This window comes from Carcharhinus amblyrhynchos, chromosome 5, assembly GCF_965287045.1.
Source record: "Carcharhinus amblyrhynchos chromosome 5, sCarAmb.v2.hapA, whole genome shotgun sequence".
NCBI classification, from domain to species: Eukaryota; Metazoa; Chordata; class Chondrichthyes; order Carcharhiniformes; family Carcharhinidae; genus Carcharhinus; species Carcharhinus amblyrhynchos.
Window position 1 is genome coordinate 1,826,725 of NC_137328.1, and position 20,198 is coordinate 1,846,922.

Genomic DNA, 20,198 nt, shown 5'->3' on the forward strand with positions numbered 1-20,198 from the left:
ATTTTAGTTTTGGTCATAGGGAGCTCTAACCACAGTGACCAATGGTGCTGCAACTAAAAGTCAGGATGCTTGAGAAGCTGGAATTAGAGGAGTGCAAGTGCCTGAGAGGGTTGCAGGGCTGGTGGAGATTGCAGAGATAGGAAGGGACTAAGCCATGTAGAGATTCCAAAAATCTGAAAATTTTAAAAATGAGGCTTTGCTCAATCAATCAGCAGTGTAGATCAGCAAGCATTGAATGATGTGAGAGTGGGATTTGGTGCAAGATAGGATATGGGCGGCAAAGTTATAGGTAGTTTCAAGATGATGAAGGACAAAAGTGTGTTGTAGTCAGGTCTGGAGATAACAAAAATGTAATATAGGGGTCTGGCATAGAAAGGATGAACATTAAAAATTATTTAACACTTACATTAATTTGAACAATAACATGGGTAGAAGGAGACTAGCCAGGAGTCTGTTGGCCAATAGTTAACCATAGCCAAGCTTGTGTATAGATAATGAAAACTCAGAGATCTACAGGATTATAGAAAGAGGCATTAGTGGTAAATAGAACAGAAGGTTCTAGCATTAGGAATCACAAAGGCAGTTGATGCAAGGGATATGACAAGGTTATAACAGAATCATCTATTTGAGAGAAGAGTATAATAGAACCGATGAGTTGAGACTGCTCTGAGGAACATTTAGTTAGTCACATAGACAAAAGGGTTTAAAAACTGAGGTCTCCGAGCGATCAGTGATGAGAACCCGGGACCAATATTCAAAAGCTTCAGAAAGACTGAATCGCCTTGGGTAAAGACAGCACACTGCAGTGAGGTTTGCATGTTTTACGTTCGTAAAGTTTGTCTTTTATTACCTTGAATCTTCCTGTGGGGAATAACAGTGTCTAATTAAATACTGTATCGTCCATTGGTGTGAGACTATTTGCTGCTGTTTGAAGTGGCTTCCGATGCTTATAGCCAGTGATGAAGCTTTGACAAAAGGGTCATCCAGACATAAAATGTTGGTTCTATTCTCTCTCACAGATGCTGTCAGACCTGCTGAGATTTTCCAGTAATTATTCTCTTTTTGTTTCAGATTCCAGCCTCTGCAGTATTTTGCTTTTTTCAAAGAACATATGATTCTTAAAGAAGAAAGTTTAACCAATGTGTCTAATAGACAGGAAAACCTATTGACTTTTCCATGAATGGGATGTAAGGAATGATTGAAAGCTGTGGTGACCTAAAATCAGTGCTAACCAGAGACAGAATTGTTGATGGCAGTGGAGGATGATATAATTTCACACATACTCCAAGCTAAAGAACATCTAACCCTTGAAAAGGTCATTTAGATTTTCAGGCAATTCAAAATCCATTTGCAGCATGGATCCACCTCAAAAGACAAAGACAAAGACAGGTCCTGAGACAGAACAACCTGCAAAGTCCAGTTAGTAAAACAACAGGGCAGCAGGGACACTCCAGTCTAAGGGAATCAATACTCTAACTGATCTCAATCAGGTGGGCAACCAGACTGACACTGTGAAGCTAAGCAATCCGATTAGAGTGATCAGAAATCTCAGCGCAGTGTTTTAATTGCAACTGCATAGGACACTTTGAAGCACCATGCAAAGCTAACACAAACAGACGCATTGATGATCTCAAGGTGATTCACAATGGCAAGGTACCACACCAAGAGGAAACCAATTCAGTAAAATACTTGAATGAAACTAGAGCCAGAAGCAGGCTATACTATGTAACAATGTCCTTCGCTAAAGGGAGTAGTGAACCTGTTGGATTGTTAGGACAATGCAACATGTTAAATTTCTTTTCACTGATTCAAGCTTTTATTCCAGGTTTTCATTTAAATTGAATTGAAATTCTCAAACTGGTGATACAAAACTAGATGAAAAAATAATTTGAGGAGAATGTAAGATGGTTGAAAACTGGCCTAGATCAGTTAAATAATTGGGAAAGAGGTTGTAAGTGGAATAATGAGGGAAAGTGTAAATTTACCACTTAGGTAGGAAGACTGAAAATGCAGATTTTTTTTTTAAGAACTGCAACTAAAAAATGTTGAGATTCATAAGGATTTAGTGGGAGTTGGCTTCTTGCATATAAATCACAAAGCTAATTTACAGGTACAGCAAATAATGAGGAAAACAAATATGTTAGCGTTTATTGCAAGGAGTTTGTAATACAAGATAAAGGAAGTCTTGCTGCAGTTTATAGAGTTTTGGTGAGACCACGTCTGGAGGATTCTTTTGGTCACCTTACCGAAGCATATATTTGCCTTAGAGGTGAAGCAACAAAGGTTCATGGGATAAGAGAGTTATTATGGGAGAAACTTAGAAACTAGAAACAGGAGTAGGCCATTCAGCCCTTTGAGCCTGTTCCACCATTCATTTTGATCATCGAATTTCCTGATTCTACCACCCCCCCCAACTTTTTCCCATATCCCTTGATCCCTTTAGCCCCAAGAGCTATATCTAATCTCTTCTTGAAATCAGATGTTTTGGCCTCAGCTACTTTCTGCAGTAGTGAATTCCACACATTCACCATCCTTTGGGTGAAGAAATTTCTCCTCTCCTCAGTTCCCTAATTCTGGACTCCCCCACTATTGGGAACATTCTTTCTGAATCAACTCTAACTAAACCTGATAGAAACTTATAAGTTTCTATGAGATCCCTTCTCTTCTAAACTTCAGTGAATATAATCCTAACTGATTCAGTGTTTCCTCATACGTCAGATCTGCCATCCTAGACATCAGCCTAGTGAACCTTCACTCTACTCCCTCTGTAGCAAGGACATCCTTCCTCAAATAAGGACATCACAGCTGCACACAATACTTCAGTTGCGGCCTCACTAACGCCCTATATAATTGCAGCAAAACATTCTTATCCCTGCAGTAAAATCTTTGCACTATGAAGGCCAACGTACCATTTGCCTTCTTTACTGCCTGCTGTAGCTGCGCACTTACTTTCAGCGACTGATGCATGGGGACTTCAAGGTCTTGTTGAGTATCCACTTCTCTCAATTTACACCCATTCAAATAATAATCTGCCTTCCTAATATTGCTACCAAAGTGGATAATCTCATATTTATCCACATTATACTGCAACTGCAATGCAGATGTTCACACACTCAGCCTAACTCACGCATCCTCCTAATAGCTCACCCTCCCAACTTTGTATCATCTGCAAATTAGGAGATAATGCATTCAGTTCCCTCTTCTTTACCATTTATATATAATGTGAACAGTTGGGATCCCAGCACAGATCCCTGCAGAATCCCACTAGTCATTCACTACCAATCAGAAAAAGGGGAGGAAGATCAGGACAAGTTATATTGCCATTTTTCATGTTGACACGTAATCAAATCATCTCATACAGATGTGGAAGTGACACCATAACTGTACATTAGTGTTTTGTGATTGAAACAAGACTTTTAATCTGACACATTATAATATTATTATTGTAATTACATGCTTAAGTTGCAATAAATAGTCTTAAAGAAAATTATGGTAACTGCTTTGAGCCAGATGGATTTTGAAGTGTTATTGAAAGCAAAATCTGAAAGAATGTTTTGCAAAGAATCTTTACATAAAACAAGTACAGCACCAAAATTAAAGGATGACTCAATTCAATGGTAGTAGGTTTTATTTGTATTGTTAGTGATGAATCAACAAATCTATTTACTGACTTGTTTTTCATGGTTGTGTGAAGTAAAAACTTTGTACCCTAATTTCTGGTACGACACTGATTTCAACATATGCACCTTCATGTTAATTAGCTATTTGCAATAAGCAAGCACACAATTATTCATATTAATGTAAAATACAATTCAAATAATGTGTTTCTAAAGCGACATTAAGACATCACGTTCTTGTACACTTGTGTAGAAAGATTTCCCAAAAATAAATGAATGTAGGCCTGGCTTCAATTTTTCAGCCATAGCCATGACAATACTCAGGTCACCTTCCACTGTAAGGTCAAGGTCAGTCTTCAGATTACGTAAGGATTTGAAAAGCTTCTTTCCCTTCTGGCTAAAGAAAAGAAATAAACAAAACACAGCATTAAAACAAACAGAATCAGAATTTTATAGGTGGCAATTCAGGTCGCTTTGTTTGTACCAGCTCACAAAGAGCAACTATTTAATCCTATGTCACTGCCCTTTCTCCATGCCCTTTAAAATGTATTCTATTTTATGATTTATTTTGCAGAATGCTTTCAATAGTGTTCTGGCAGAACAATTCAACTCCTAACAATCCATTTTAAAAATAAAAATTTAACCCAACACTTTAATTTGCTTAGCCACATCGGTAAATTTAGACCCTCTTGTCACCGGCTGGTGAAATGATATTTTCTCAATAACCTTATCAAAATCCAAATAATTTCAAGAACTGCCAACTGATCTTCTCTTGCCTTTAATGTAAGCAAATCTAGCCTTGGTCTAACTAATTTGTTGCACTGGATTAAAAATATTTGTTTTGTATTTGGTGCCCCCATTTATAAAACCAGCAATACCACAGTGGTTTCATCAACTTATCCTCCAGCTTTTAAAGATTTGAACATTTGAATTCTTAAGTATCTCTGTTCTTTCCTTGCTTTTAAAATGTTACTATTTGGCATATATCTCCATTCTTTATTCTCTCTATAATATCTTTGGAGGCTGCTGGATAAGATCCGGATGGTCGCATCATCTGTTTATTCAGCTTTGACACCAAATTATAAGATATATATCACCTCTGATTAAACGTAGTTTATCTTCATCAGGACATTCTTAATGAGTATCCAAATTCTCCTTCTCAGTTTAAAAACTAATGTGCCTGTATGTTCAAGGCACTAGATTCTCCCTGGTATGATTTTAAATTCTTGATTTAAAAGTGGATCACTAGAGTTCAACTGCACATGGGAACTTCAATGATAATCAACAATATTTCAATCAGTATGCATGTCGTCACTACAACCAAAGAAAAAGAAGCCCTTTTAATGGTAATAACCTGATGTACTTCTAATCTCAACATCAGAGAAACACTGCAAATTGGTTTAATATCTAATTATTCAAATATAGAAAATTCCAGGAAAACACCAATAAGCCAAGGATAATTTATGATAGTGATACAGAGGTATAATCCCAAGAATATCAATAAACATTTATCTGTTGAATATACATTTACAGATTTAAAACTTGATTTTGGGCAATGGTTGCTGAATGGGGACACCTGCTGGAGATAACTGTCACACAACAGCAGCAAAATATTAAACAATAGCATAATTGTGGACATTTATAATAGGATAGAGTTTAACTTGCAATCAATTATTAGACAGTGTTAAAACCACTGTTCATCATTATTATTTATGGAACTGTAGAAATTAACTGAATATTTAAATTTAGAACAATGGAAAAAGCAAGCACAAAGAAGATTGTAGTCCATCTGGTTAGCCCCAAAAGCAATTCCCCATTCACTCAGACGTACAATTTTCCACGGACATTTTCCATGTTGCTTTCCTGATTAAACAATACAAAGTATTTATCAGTGGGTAAAATATTGAAATATTATTTATGCATGATTTTGAATTCATAAGTATTAAAAACTTACATGACGCATCCTTATATTTCTGTAGCTATATAGTGTTATAACATCTAACTTATTTACAAGTTTTACAACAGAATACATATAGCTGTAAGTCTAAGTTACTTATTTAATCAATAAGAATTGACTTGTACCTACTCTAATTTCTCAAAGCTGGCCTTTTGATCAAATTTACATTCTAGGAAGTGTTAATTCCAGCTCAGTTATGGGAAACTATTTCAGGATTGCAATATTTTGGAATGTGTACAATTGTTTTCAAATCAGTGTTAATATGGAGAGGAGTGGAGAACAAGTTCGCCTATAATTTACAAAACAGTTTTGAGCTTATTGAGAATAGAATATATGCCACCAGTTCCAGATTGAGCTTACTGCTTTCGCCATAGTTCCAAGTTATCATCTGGTAACGCTCAGTGGATTTGCAAGTGATGTAGGAACATAGGAAGTAGGAGTAGACATTTGGCCCATCAAGCCTGCTCCGCCATTCAAACAGATCATAGCTAATCATCTACCTCAAATGCCATTTTCTCCCCAGTATCCCCATATCACTTGATGTCATTAGACTCCAGAAATCTACCAATTTCAGTCTTGAACATGTTCAATGATTGAGCTTCCACAGCTCTCTTGGGTCAAGAGAATTCTAAAGATTCATCACCTGTGTGTGAAGAAATTAGTTCCCATCTCAGTTTTAAATGGACTATCACTTATTCTGAGACCATGCCATTTGGAGTGGGACTCGTCAGACATCTACCCTGTAAGAAGTTTCAATGAGATCATCCCTTGTTCTCTAGATTCTAGAGAATACAAATCTTGTTTCCTCACTCTTCCTTCATAAAATAATCCCACAATCCCAGGGATTAGTCTTGTGAATCTCCATTGCACTCCTTCTGTGGCAAGTATTTCCTTTCTTCAATAAGGAGATCTAAACCATATAAATACTTCAGGTGCAGTCTCACCATGGCTCTACAGAAATTGCAGCAAGACAGCTTTACTCCTGTACTCATATTCCCTTGCGATGACAGCTAATGTTCCATTTGTCTTCTTAATTGCTTGCTGAACCAGCATGCTAGCTTTAGTGATTTGTGAACAAGGGCACCCTGGTCCCTTTGGACATCAACACTTCCTAATCTCTCTGCATCTTCACAAGTCCCTTGGTTCACTCCTATTTCTGAGAACTTATCTGTATCTTCCTCTGAGAAGACGGACACTAAGTAACTGATTAGTTTCTCTGCCATCTCCCTATTTTCTGTTATAAATTTTCCTGTTTCTGCCTGTAATGGACCTATGTTTGTCCCTGCTAATCTTTTCCTTTTTACATATCTAAGTTCACCTTTATGTTTCTCTCTAACTCTTTTTCTTTACTTTACAAGTTTCCTGGTCATCGTTTACTGGCTTTTAAATTGTTCCCAACTGTTGTGCTTACCACTTTTCCTTGCAACCTTGTAAGGCACTTCCTTTAATCTAATGCAGTCTTGAACTTTTTCTGTTAGCCACACAGTTGATTCACCTTTCCTGATGGGCTTTTACATCTTACAGGACTGTATATTTGTTGTAAATAGTGAGGTATGTTAAAATACCAGCCACTGTCAAATCTTTCCATATATTTTCTCAAATCACCATAGCCAACTTGCCTTCATATCTTCATAATTTCTCTGTTCAGATTTAGGATCCTAGTTTCAAGATGAACTATACCACCTTTCACACTTTATGTAAAATTCTATCACATCATGGTCACAATAAAGTAATAATACAGCAAACAAGATGATATAAGAGACTGACTGCTTTTACATTTCATTACCATGAAAAATATTTAGAAAACAGATGTTTTTGTATAAACCAGTGGGGTACTGCAACTTTAAAACAACACTGAAAATAGAAAAGAGGTCTTGCATACGTTTCATCCTCTATGTATTTTATCACCGTTTGGGCTTTTCTGTGAAGGATGAGGAGAAATTGTGCAAGGAAAATTCTCCTGAGGGACAAACCAGATTTGAGCTGAAAAATCTGGAAAAGAGAAATTTTCATTCACAATTTTATTCAGATTTGCATGAACACTTTGAAATATTATTTCTGCAAAGTTTATTCTTTTCCAACAAATGTTACAAATTACATCAAAATCAAGATACTGGAGTCAGAGCTTTACAGCACAGAAAGGGTTCCCATACTGTCCCAATATTTCCATGACCAAATATGAGACCAAGTTATTCATAAAAAAAAAACTATTATACTTAAATATTAGTAAAATTCCTTTATTTAAGAAATACTGCTCATAACCGACTTCATTGTCCTAATATCTCATACCTGATCTAAAAATGACTTCACCAATGTGTCTCGATGCATCACATCCTGGAAGATATTCCTGGAAGAGTTCATTGAAATGTAATTTAATACAAATATAAACAAGGAAACAAAATTACAATAGAAAGAAAATTCTATAAAAATGCATCTGGTCCATGCAATGGATTACAGATCACTTTCCAAACTCAAATTTAAATCTAACCTAGGATTAAATTACTTGCAAACTGCAGTATTCTACAAGTGAGCCATTTACGAAAAACAAAGAAACCTCAAAATTTAATCAATTAAAATTTCATTTAAAAAAGTAAAAGTTTTTTGACATTTTAATTATTAAACAACCAAGAGGGTATGAGGTAGCCCATAGATAATAATACAGCCCACTATCCTAGTCCAATCCCGAAGATTGGCGGTATGTTACAACACTATTATATTTATACCACTCATGGGAAAATACTATAGAGTGAGAACTGCAGAAATGTGTGATGTTAAGTAGAATGCATTGTTAAATCTCTAGCCAGGAACACTTGTGGGACGCTACGATATGCCTTCGTGCACTTCATTAATTGGAGGGGGAAACATCGATTCTTTTCCAAGTCAGAATAACTTGGAGAATTATTTAATATTAAAAGGATGACGTGGAGAAACAACATGCTTTGACCCAGGATAATACAGCAAAGTTCTAAGTAGTGAATTATGTCCACAATTCTCCACACATGTTCCTGTATTGACCTTTATGATTAGTGGGAGACAGTAAACAGAAGCAGGATGCTTTTAAGAATCTTAAATAACCAGCTAAAGAGCAGCGTTGGCACTGAGCCGTGAGCAGTTTGCAAAATAATTCCTCAGCCATGGAATGATACATTTCAAATGTTTTTAAGTTTTTGTTTCATATCTTCTTAAAAAGGATATTGATGACTGGGCTGAAGATTTTCTGCAAACTGAGGTTCGACCATCTTTGTTTTATTTTGAAAAGTTGAAGCTTAATTCACTGCTAACTAAGCAAGTCTCCACAATGTATTTCATTCATACTTTACAATACACGATACAGTAAACATCAGGGCTTGTCATCAGAAACTGCTTGTGTGTTAACTGTCTGCACAGGGAAGCCTTGACTTTAATAGTGGGATAAGCTCGCGTCATCAGGATGCAACCCAATGACTCAATTTTTGTAATGTTGTGAGATCACATTACAGAAATTTATTTAATATGGTAACTTTTACACCCAGGTTTGACTAACAACTTGAAAAACAAATAGTAACAAATTGGGTTGATTCCCAATGTAAAGTATAAGTAAAACCAGAATATGTAAGTTTCAGTACTTGCATAAACTTCAATGTATTGAGATTTCTAAGCTATAGCCATTTAAAAGTTATTGGTATTCGTTCTTTCCAAGGTGTGCAGATAATGGAATCTACTGTACCTGATTTGGGGCTGGATCTTGTCAGGAAATTACACAAGCAAATTTCTACTTTCCCATGCCATGAAGGCCACACAAAAATGTAATGAAAATGTAAAGTCTCAACAAAAAAGCATATAGCATATTATTTCCCAGACCAGCCCACAGCAGCATGACTTTTTGAATAGTGACAGAATCTTAAACAGCAGGTGAAGCTAATCTTTGCACACCATTATTATGCAGTGGCAATATGAGTGGTATTCTCCACTAACAAGAGAATGCTGCCATCTAGCCATAAGGACGTTATGCTTATTTTTGTGCTGGTGTGATGCCAGGAACATAGGTCATACAGCCTAACGATTGGTAGATTACATTAAACAGCGCATCACTTTGGCTGTTCACAACAGGTAGGGTACTGACTGTACCCAGCTTGCCTGTGCTTGCAAAACTCAAAATGGTTTTGATTGGATATGATTCTGCGATTGGACAACACCTGCTAAACAATCCTGATTGTGTTTAGAGTTACACTGCTTCTTTTTTCTAGCAATGCTCCAACTCTGTACCAAATAACTGTTTGCTTTGAAATACTCACAGATCAGGAGTAAAACTTTCATCCATATGAATTACAGTCTCAGGAATCATATCTTCCTCTGATGCAGTCTTCTGAAGTTTGTAAAGTTCCTGGTTCATATAACTCTGCTGGTTATACATGTGTTCATGACATGGGGCCATCTGTTTCACCGTATTCACATCAACATCAATATGCGTGGTTGGATATGGAGCATACATAATCTGACGGAAAGGCAGCACAAAACTACCAGTAGCATCCTAAGAAAGTGAAAATTCACAATTGTTGTAATCAGAAGTATCAATTCTAAGTAATTGCTTTCAGTAATGATTGAAGATATACATTTTGAATTTACTGAGCTCTAATACTTCATAATTCCACATTATCATAGAATGCCTACTGTGCAGAAGGAGACCATTTGGTCCATCAATTCTGCACCAACCACAATCTCACCCAGGCCCTATCCCCACAACCCCACATATTTACCTTGCTAATTCCCTGACACCAGGATCAATTTAGCATGGCCAGTCAACCTAACCTGCACATCTTTGGACCGTGGGAGGAAACCGGAACACCCGGAGGAAACCCACGCAGACATGGGAAAAAACGTGCAAACTTTACACAGACAGTGACCCGAGGCTGGTATTGAACCCAGGTCCTTGGCGCTGTGAGGCAGCAGCACTACCACTGTGCCACCGTGCTGCCCCTTTTGGTCAAAATTGCAAACATAGTTATTGAACTGGAAAATGCCTTGTAGATTGGAACAAGTTCAAAAATTATCTATGCGTATTTTCATTTTGAATAGAAAAACAAACTGTTCTGTCTGGTTTAATCCAGTGGACTAAGGTTAGGGTTAAAAGGAATTATAATTTAAATACCACAGGTTTTCAAACAATGGATTCCTGTCTCAAAACTCTCAAAAATCATCAGATTTTGTCTATTAGTTCTCCATTTTTCTCCATTTATAAACTCACCCTCATGCTATTTTTATCGAATTAAAACACTTAAATGGTGATCATGCCATTACCATTTTAGGTATTAAGCACTCACTTTCACAAACACAAGAGATACCCAGATAAATGTTAACTTTTCCAGGAGGTTCTCCATGAAAACTTTTGTCATTCACAGATATATAACTTGCTCTGTATGCAGAATTAATTTTCATATTCACAGGATATATTCTGGGCAATTTCCATTATGGACTATTAATCCATTTGTATGTTTAGTGATATCTGATTCTCACTTGTTGTCTGAACGACACCTAGATCAGACAAAATATAAGATAATTGATACCTCAATGTTCTTTAGAGAAACAGTAAATGCATTCTCTTTAAAACAGGCCATAATTTTTGACATCTGCTCCAGTATACAAATAAAATGTTGCTGTTCCGTACATTCACATGAGATTGAAATGAAAAAAATCTTCCAAGGTTAAAACCGTATGTGCCTACATGGATTTAAAACTGCTGCACAATTGCTAGTTAACATCAGCTACTATTGTCTGGAGCTTTTTATTCAAAAGGACACAAAATATAAATCATCCAATAAGTTGTCTTCTGAAACTTATAGAAAAGAAACTGCTTTACAAATTATCTATGAGACTGAACTCCTAATCCCTGGACCCCCTCCCAAATTAGCTCCTTATTACTGGACTCTGGAGGGTCTTTGGGCAAAGAAATTAATCGAGAACTGCATTTAATCAGTGTAGGGATCAGAGAGAGGAAAAAATGTGTGTGTAAACAATTTTTTATCCCAAATTGTAGTTCTCTAATTAAGGTAAGAACACAAAATAATATTCATTTTCTGTCCCCAGTGGAGAATAAGCATTCATTATAACTTATTACCAGCATAATGCTACAGATATAAAGTTGATGCAGTAATGGCAACCTTCTATCCCATACGACAATAGCTTGCACAGTGGTGGTCAACTCTCAGTTAAATATAGCCTGGTGCCAGTGGGCAAAGGCGGTGCACAATTCACTGGCTTCTGTTTTCTCCGCACTAGTTGCGTTTTTGTTCTCCTCTTCCAAGGTTCTTCCTGATTGCCAGCCATGGGACTTCCAAACAACTTCCAGAGAAAGAACGAGACAAGCCTTGCTCCTTACAGTCAGTCTCCAGAGGTCATGGCCATCAGTGACTGTCTCCAAGCTGTCCATCTCCATTGTTAGCATATCAGATCAGAAACCCCAAGGTATATTCTGAAGCCAGACTAGATCCCAGCAATTACTATTTTGGCATTAATGAGAGTTTAGAGTGTTTCATTCCAGGTGCAATTCTACTGACACACTAGGGAGCTTTTATCAAAACCAATTTTATTTAACAACACAATTTAATTATAAAAAATGAATTAGCTTAACTTTTAACAATTGAACAAACTATAATCATGACAGCACACAATTCTTAGATGCTAAGCTATCTCCATATGAATTCCACTCAAGCAACCCTTTTCAAAATCAGTTAACAAAACACTGGCTTACTTGCTTGAACTTAGGATGTCAGCCACGGAGCTCCCAAACAATCTCCAGAGACAGAAACACAAAGAGACAAGTTTTGCTTCTGTTAGAACCAGGCAGTAACTACTGGTTTTAAAATGAAAGAAAAACTGTTTTTTTCCTTGCAAGCTTAGCTCACCCCATTAGCACAACTCTAACCAAAACTCTACTCTGAAACCCCAGGGGAAACCTAAGTAAACATAAAAGCATGAGCCCTGCTTCAACAAATACTTTGTGTACTTGTCTTATTCTCCCAGTTACTATTTTAAAAGATTTCTTAGATAAATCGGCACCTTGCAAAACAGAGCTGAATTTTAAATATACTCTTTACAAGAAACATGACATCAATATATTTCTTAAAGGACAGGATCATCACACCACCATCCTCATATCTTGTTTATGAGTATCCTTGTCCTGGAGATATGGAAACCCAGGAGATTGTGACCTAGTGGTTAATTCACTGTACAGAAGATCTTTGGATATATGGCCATCATTCATGGGATAAATATGTTTGAGCCAGCACAGATATCCTTGACAATGAGTATATGCTGATGATATTAGAATGCTCCAAGACCTGAGCTGGTGACCTTGTTCTGTCAAGAGAGATCAAGGATACACGTGACAGTGAAGGTGGAAACTGTTTTTCCACATGTCTAGCACATGTTGTCCAGGTCTCACCACTGGAGAGGAGTGCGCTGAGGACAAAGGCTTGGTTGACTTGCAGTTTGGAGTTCCCAGTCAGATTGCTATCAGCTTGGACATAATAGCTGCAGCTTTTGCAATCAGTGTCTTGACTTTAATATGGCAGATTATTGTGGAGAATAGATTTAGTGAAGTTATCAGTAACCCCCACTGTCACATTGTCAGTGCTGATAGATGGCGGCACAGCAACATCCTGGACCATGACAATAGTTTTCCTGATGCTGATGGTCAAACTAAACTCTTCACAGCTGTGGGAGAGTCTGTCCATTTATCACTGAAGATGTTCATCAGTGTGGAATATTGTCAGTGTAGAGGAACTCTCTGAAGAGGACTTAGCACACATCTATCCATATCTTAGGCAAGCAAGGTTGAACAGGTTTCTGTTAGCTCTGCTATGTAAGTAAACACTGTCTGTAGATAACCTGAAGGCAAATGACAGCCCCAGAGAGAGCAATATGCCAAAGTGTCATTGCCAAAAGTCAATCCTGTTTAACCCACTACGGCTTTTAAAGGGTTCCAATGATGCCCCAACCGAGCTGATCTTACCCATCAAGTAATCATGGGAACAGGAGATCACATTGAATAGTTTTGGTGGGAAGCCAATTTTCTCCGGCAACTTACACTGTTACTACTCAGGCGATCAATGCCTTGGTAGGATTGATGAAAACAATATATAGTGGTCTTCACTTTCGAAGGCATTTTTCCAACCGTTGTTGGGCTAAGGAGATCATGTCAATTGTAGATCTTCCAGTTGAGAAATCATGCTGAGTTCAGGGTAGATGCGTTCAGCCAGGATCTGCAGTCCGACAGGAGCATCACAGGCAAATACTTTTCCCATGGTGCTCATCAGGGAGACACCTTGGTTATTGTTCATATTGCTGTGATCACCCATGTTCTTGCACAACAGGGATATTCAACTCTTCTTAATGAAGGGCCATGTATCAGTTTTTTTCTCACTGACTAGCCAGTGAGCAAAACTCTCAGAAAGATAATGCATTTGAAGTTAGTTAACTCTGGCCCACAGTTTGTTGGGCCTTATGAATTGATAGTATCTTACAGTTTTGAAGAAGGGCTTTGGTTTGAAACATAAACATGATTTGCTAAGTGCAGTATTTTCCATTTTACTTTTGTAGTCTGGTCACGTACTCCTGCTCAATGTGCCCAAAAGCTCTGAGCATTTTTGATACAGGAGTTCAATCGGTTAATGCACTCTTGGAGTCAATGAAAACCCAGGTATGATCAATTGCAGAATTGCAAGGAGATGCTGCAAGGCTTGTACGTAGGGTTCCGGAAACAGCTGAAGGGTGTTGTGATCTCTGGAAACAGCTGAGAAATGACTGGTCCCCACCTGCAAACACACATGGAATATCTACTTGCTGCCAACCAGTCCAAACTGTGAGGCGGTGTGCCAATGACTACTGGTTACAGCTCTATCACAACATCCAGATGTCCTTCATTCATGCAGTAACAAAAGTTCATCGAGTAATTGAACACAAGTTCTCTCAGCAATCTCAGGTGAGCTCTTAAAAGAGGAAGAAAACTGAAAACAAATCAATACACACATACATGCGAAACTGTTTTGCCATCCTATAGGCCAGAGGACGATTCTTGCCAACACAAGGAAGAAGTAACTGAAAAATTGCAGGAGTGAAGAAATACATTGTTATTTTATGTGAATATAATCTTACCTTTAAAAGGCCTTGAACAAAGAGACCGGAATCATATTTGAAAGAATCATTGGCGTTAGCGAGTCGTGAGCATTTTCGTTCAGTTGGACTCAAGAAAAGGCAAAGTGTGCGAACCATCTGTTAATGCAAAGAAATAATTAACAGATTGCAAAATAAGTTATGCACAAAGCAATCTTCCAAAATGTAAAAGTCTAGAAAGGCACTAATGTGCCTGATTTGTTGTAGAAATAACTGAGTCTAATAAGCACTCAATGTTATTAATGTGTAAATCAAACAGTAACTACATGCAGTTAAATGTGGAAATCTAGAAGTTCCTATCCAAGTTGTCCTGTTCCTCCAGAAGCTTATTCAGCGAAATTTAGCATTGAAATACATGGAACAGCACAAAGTTACTTAACTATAGCCACTAAACTCACCAGAAAAAGTTAGGGTTTGCGCGTTCCAGTGAAAGTAACTTTTTAATGGCACGTCAAGCCTTAATTACTGCCAAACAAACTCTCGGACATTGAAAATTAGCCTTAAAACATGCAGCCTCATTCTTTCACTGTTGGAGATTTTACAAAATGCAATTTCTAAATTTCTGGGGTTTTTTCAATCCCTCTCTATTTTGTATTCTATATATGATCTAATGTTGAGTTAAATATTCTAACTTGCATTTCCTGGTGTAAGATTCCAAACTCTTACTAGTGATTCTTCAGTCTGATTCCTTAATTGCAGATACAGTTGTTTACCCTTTCATACACAGGTCCCAGGCCCCTGCACCAAATGGCTTTCTAGTCAGTAAGCTACAGTGCAAAACCCCATAGCAAGTCTGTGCGCAAGTACAATCGTAATGAATAGCTAGTGCTGCTTGTGAACTGCGAGAACAAAAGTCTGTCTGTACTGCATCACAATTACATTCTGAAATGTTGGGATAAATGGGTCTTTTTTGAGCTGGCAAGATGTAACTAGTGGGGTAATACAGGTTTTAATCCTCGGGTCCCATCGCTTTGCAATCTATATTAATAACTTGAATGCAGGGATAGTAGATACCTTAGCCAAATTTGAGATTACACTACAATAGATGAGATAGTACATTGTGATAATGACATAAGAAATTTACAAATGGATATATGGATAGGTTAAATGAATACGGAAAAATCTGGCAGATGGAGTTTAATGTGGACAAGTGTGAGGTGATCCATTTTAATAGATAATAATGAAGCATTGTATTTTTCCCAAATGGAGAGAAACTTCAGAGTGCTTTGGTTCAGAGGGATCTGTGTGTCCTCGTGCATGAATCACAGAAAGCTAGTATGTAGGTACAGCAAGTAATAAGGAAGGCAAATGAAATCTTGGCATTTAATGTTAAAGAAATAAAATCTTAAAGTAGTGAAGTTTGATGCTACTGTACAAAGCATTAGTGAGACTGCACTTAGAATAGCATGTACAGTTTTGGTCCCTTTACTTGAGGGGGGGATGTAGTTATATTGGAGGCAGTTCAGAGGAGGTTCACCAGACTGACTCCAAAGAGGGGTTTGTCTTATGAAGACAGATTGGGCAGTTTAGGCCTATACTCCCTGGAGTTTAGAAGAATGAGAGGAGATCTAATTGAGGTGTACAAGATGATAAGGGGGTTGACAAAGTAGACATAGAGAGGACGTTTCCTGTTGTAGGGCAATCTAAAGCAAGTCATAGTTTTAGGATAAGACTGGCAGATTTAAAACAGACGCGAGTAGAATTTACTCCTCTTAATGGGTCTTGAATATGAGGAGTTCACTACCTTAATCCGGACAAATGTGCAGTGATGTATTTTGGAAAGTCTAATACAGTTAGGAAATATACAGTAAATGGCAAAACCCTTAGGAGTATTGATGGACAAAGGGATCTGTGTGTAGATACACAGGTCACTGAAAGTGGCAATGCCGGTGGAGAAGGTATTCAAGAAGGCATATGGCATACTTGCGTCCATCAGCCAGGGCACTGAGTTTAAAAATTGGCAAGTCATGTTGACACTTTATAGAACCTTAGTGAGGCCGTACTTGGAATATAGTGTTCAATTCTGGTCACCACACTAACAGAAGGACGTGGAGACTTTGGAGAGGGTACAGAAAAGATTTACCAGGATGTTGCCTGGTATGGAGGGCATTAGGTATGAAAGGTTGGAGAAACTTGGTTTGTTCTTACTGGAGTGACGGAGGTTGAAGGGAGACCTGATGGAAGTCTACAAGCTAATGAGAGGCATGGTCAGAGTGGATAGTCAGAAGCTTTTTCCCAGGGTGGAAGAGTCAATCATTAGGGGTCATAGGTTTAAGATGCGAGGGGCAAGTTTTAAAAGCGCCGCACGAGGCAGATTTTTTTTACACAGAGAGTGGTGGGTACCTGGGACTCATTCCCCAGGGAGATAATGGAAGTGGATATGGTAGTGACTTTTAAGGGGCGTCTTGACAAGTACATGAATGAGATGGGAATAGAGGGATATGGTCCCTAGAAGCATAGGGGGTTTTAGTTCAGTCAGGCAGTATGGTCGGTGCAGGCTCAGAGGGCCAAAGGGCCTGTTCCTGTGCTGTAATTTTCTTTGCTCTTTGTTCTTTTAGAGTGGGTTGGATGCTGGGACTTCGAATAAATTTAAGAAAGAGGTGGACAGATTTTTAATTAGTAATGGGTTTGAAGGGCTATGGTGAACAGGCAGGAAAGTGGAGTTGAGGCCAAGATGAGATCAGCCATGATGGTACTGAATGGTGGAGCAGGCTCAAGGGGCTGAATTACCGACTCCTGCTCCTAGTTCTTATGAAATATATTGTTCATCAGGATAGCAACACTTATGTTTACAAAAACAAAAGACAGAGAAAAAAGGTCTATTTTACAACACAAAACTCCATCAACTGGTTGTTAAACCAGGTCTACATTGGAGAAGAAACAAATACCTTGTTTACTTTTTCTGGATTGCTTCCTACAACAACAGAACAGCCACATGTCTGTAGATGAGAACTAATGGCCCTGCAAATCAACAAAAAGTTCCCATTATTTCCCAATGTACTTATGGCAGGATTTAATGCTTAGCTTCATATGAGAAGTAGGTAAAATATTTTAGAATTTATACTTCAACTAGAAAACTCTTATTCTATTAGAAAAACATTCAAATTTAGCACAAAGTACTCCAACAAATTATATTTGACATTGATGCAATTGGATCATTATGCATCATTCATTACCTATGCAGTCCCCACAAATTTTTCAATATCATAAAGCAGTCTCTGTCGCATCAATTCTGCAGTGTCTTAAGACCAATTTATGTGGTAATACAAACCAAATCCTGTTACTTGAGAATGCAACTTCTGCCACAAGATTATCTAAAACTTTGAGGCACCTCAATCACGGTGTAATTATTTTTAAAATATAGTATGTAACATGATAGCAACTGCAGGTTTTTGTTTAGAAGATCTATCCATTGCAAACAATGGTTGGGTTTTTCCAGCCATTCCTGCCAGCAGGATGTTCTAGTCCTGCTGATGATGACCACCCACTACAGACTCTCCCGCAGCGGAGGGTGTGAAAAATAGGAAACTCCATTGATAGCAGTGGGACCAGAAAATTCCACTGTTGGCCAGTGGTGGCCACCTTCACAAAACATGCCCAATTTATAAGTTCATTGTGCTTTGCCTGAGTCCATATGTCGCTTTACTGTTTAAAATAATAGACACTTAACCTCCAGCTTTATCACTGAGCCAGGTAAAACAACCAGGCTAAATGGTACCTGAATGAAAAACCATCAACTCACATTGTTATGAGTGCACAATGCAGATATTGAGAAGGCAATGAAGACAATTTTCCACCTCATGTAGGGTCAATAGGTTTTGGAGCAGGAATTTGAGAGGATACTCACATCAGTGAAAGACAGGGAGCATGTATTGCATGAGGAAAGGCAGGGAACGGAAGGAAGTAAAGGACAGGAGCACCACAGGAGGGTTTAATTCGGAAGGGGAAAATAGAGTATGAGAGTAAGCTTGCAGAAAACATAACGACTGACAGCAAAAGCTTCTATAGATATGTGAAGTGAAAAAGATTGTGAAGACAAATGTAGGGCCCTTACAAGTAGAATCAGGTGAGTTTATAATGGGAAACAAAGAGATGGCAGGCCAGCTGAACAAATACTTCGGATCGGTCTTCACTAAGGAAGGCACAAATAACCTTCCAGAAATATTAGGGACAGAGGATCTAGCATAAAGAAGGAACTGAAGAAAATCCTTATTAGCCAGGAAATTGTATTGGGGAAATTGCTGAGATTGAAACCCGATGAGTTCTCAGGGCCTGATGCTCTTCGTCCCAGAGTACTTAACAAAGTGATCCTAAAAATTGTGGGTGCATTGGTGATCATTTTCCAGCATCAGGAAGTGTTCCAGTGGAGGGTAGCTAACGTAACCCCACTTTTTAAACAGGGGGACCGGTGGTGAGGAAAATGTTGGAGTCAATTATTAAGGATGTAGTAACTGAGCAGGACAGGATCGGTCCAAGTCAACATGGATTCACTAAAGGGAAATTGTGCTCGACAAATCTTCTGGAATTTTTTGAGAATGTGACCAGCAGAATGGACAAGGATGAACCAGTGGATGTCGTGTATCTGCACTTTCAAAAAACTTTTGCCAAGAGATTTCTGAGTACAATTAAATCTGATGGTATTGGGGGTAGTGTATAGACGTAGATAGAGAACCCGTTGGCAGATAGTCTGGACGAGGCTTCAGTCTGGAAGAGCTAAAGGCGGCAAATATTAACAAGAGGGTGGCACATACTATTGGCACTGCTGTTGATCAGACGCCACAAGTCAACCGAATCTATTCGCTGTAATGTTCAACATCTGAAGGAATATCGTGCTAAGCTAATCGTCTTCCCAAGAAAGGCTTCAATGCCGAAGAATGGAGATTCTTCTGCTGGAGAAATTAAGATGGCAACCCAGCTAACTGGACCTGTCATGCCAATCAAGAATACAGGAGACAAGAAGCACAGAGTGGGAATAAACAGGTCCTTTTCAGAGTGGCAGACAGTGACTAGTGGGGTACCACAGGGTTCAGTGCTGGGACCCCAGCTATTCACAATATACATTAATGATTTGGAAAAAGGAATTGAATGCAAAATCTCAAAATTTGCAGATGACACTAAGCTGTGTGGCACTGCGTGTTGTGAGGAGGATGCGAAAAGGCTGCAGAGTGACTTGGACAGTTGGCTGTTATACAATGTGGATAAATGTGAGGTTATCCACTTTGGTAGCAAAAACAGGAAGGAAGATTATCTGAATAGTGGCAGTTTAGGAAAAGGGGAAGTTCAACATGACTTAGGTCTCATGGTATAACAGTCGCTGAAGGTTGGCATGCAGGTACAGCAGGTGGTGAGAAAAGCTAATGGCACGCTGGCCTTCAAAGCAAGAGGATTTGCATATAGGAGTAAGGATGTCTTGCTGCAGTTATACAGGGCCTTGGTGATTTGAGTTATTGTCACTTGTGTTAGTATAGAGCAAA

General features: G+C 38.3%; 1 protein-coding gene across 1 annotated transcript in view; it reads right to left on the minus strand.

Annotated features, from left to right (window-relative positions):
- Nucleotides 1–3,610: 3,610 nt before the first annotated feature.
- c9orf72 (C9orf72-SMCR8 complex subunit) overlaps nucleotides 3,611–20,198 on the minus strand; it is a 35,391-nt gene continuing 18,803 nt past the window's right edge. Inside the window, exons 5-10 of the mRNA XM_080188309.1 lie at nucleotides 17,613–17,685; nucleotides 14,707–14,823; nucleotides 9,849–10,084; nucleotides 7,864–7,921; nucleotides 7,457–7,566; nucleotides 3,611–4,014 (exon numbers count right to left, since the gene is read on the minus strand). Of these exons, the coding sequence (XP_080044435.1) occupies nucleotides 3,828–4,014; nucleotides 7,457–7,566; nucleotides 7,864–7,921; nucleotides 9,849–10,084; nucleotides 14,707–14,823; nucleotides 17,613–17,685 (781 nt within the window). The 3' untranslated portion in view covers nucleotides 3,611–3,827. The remainder of the gene's footprint in view (nucleotides 4,015–7,456; nucleotides 7,567–7,863; nucleotides 7,922–9,848; nucleotides 10,085–14,706; nucleotides 14,824–17,612; nucleotides 17,686–20,198) is intronic.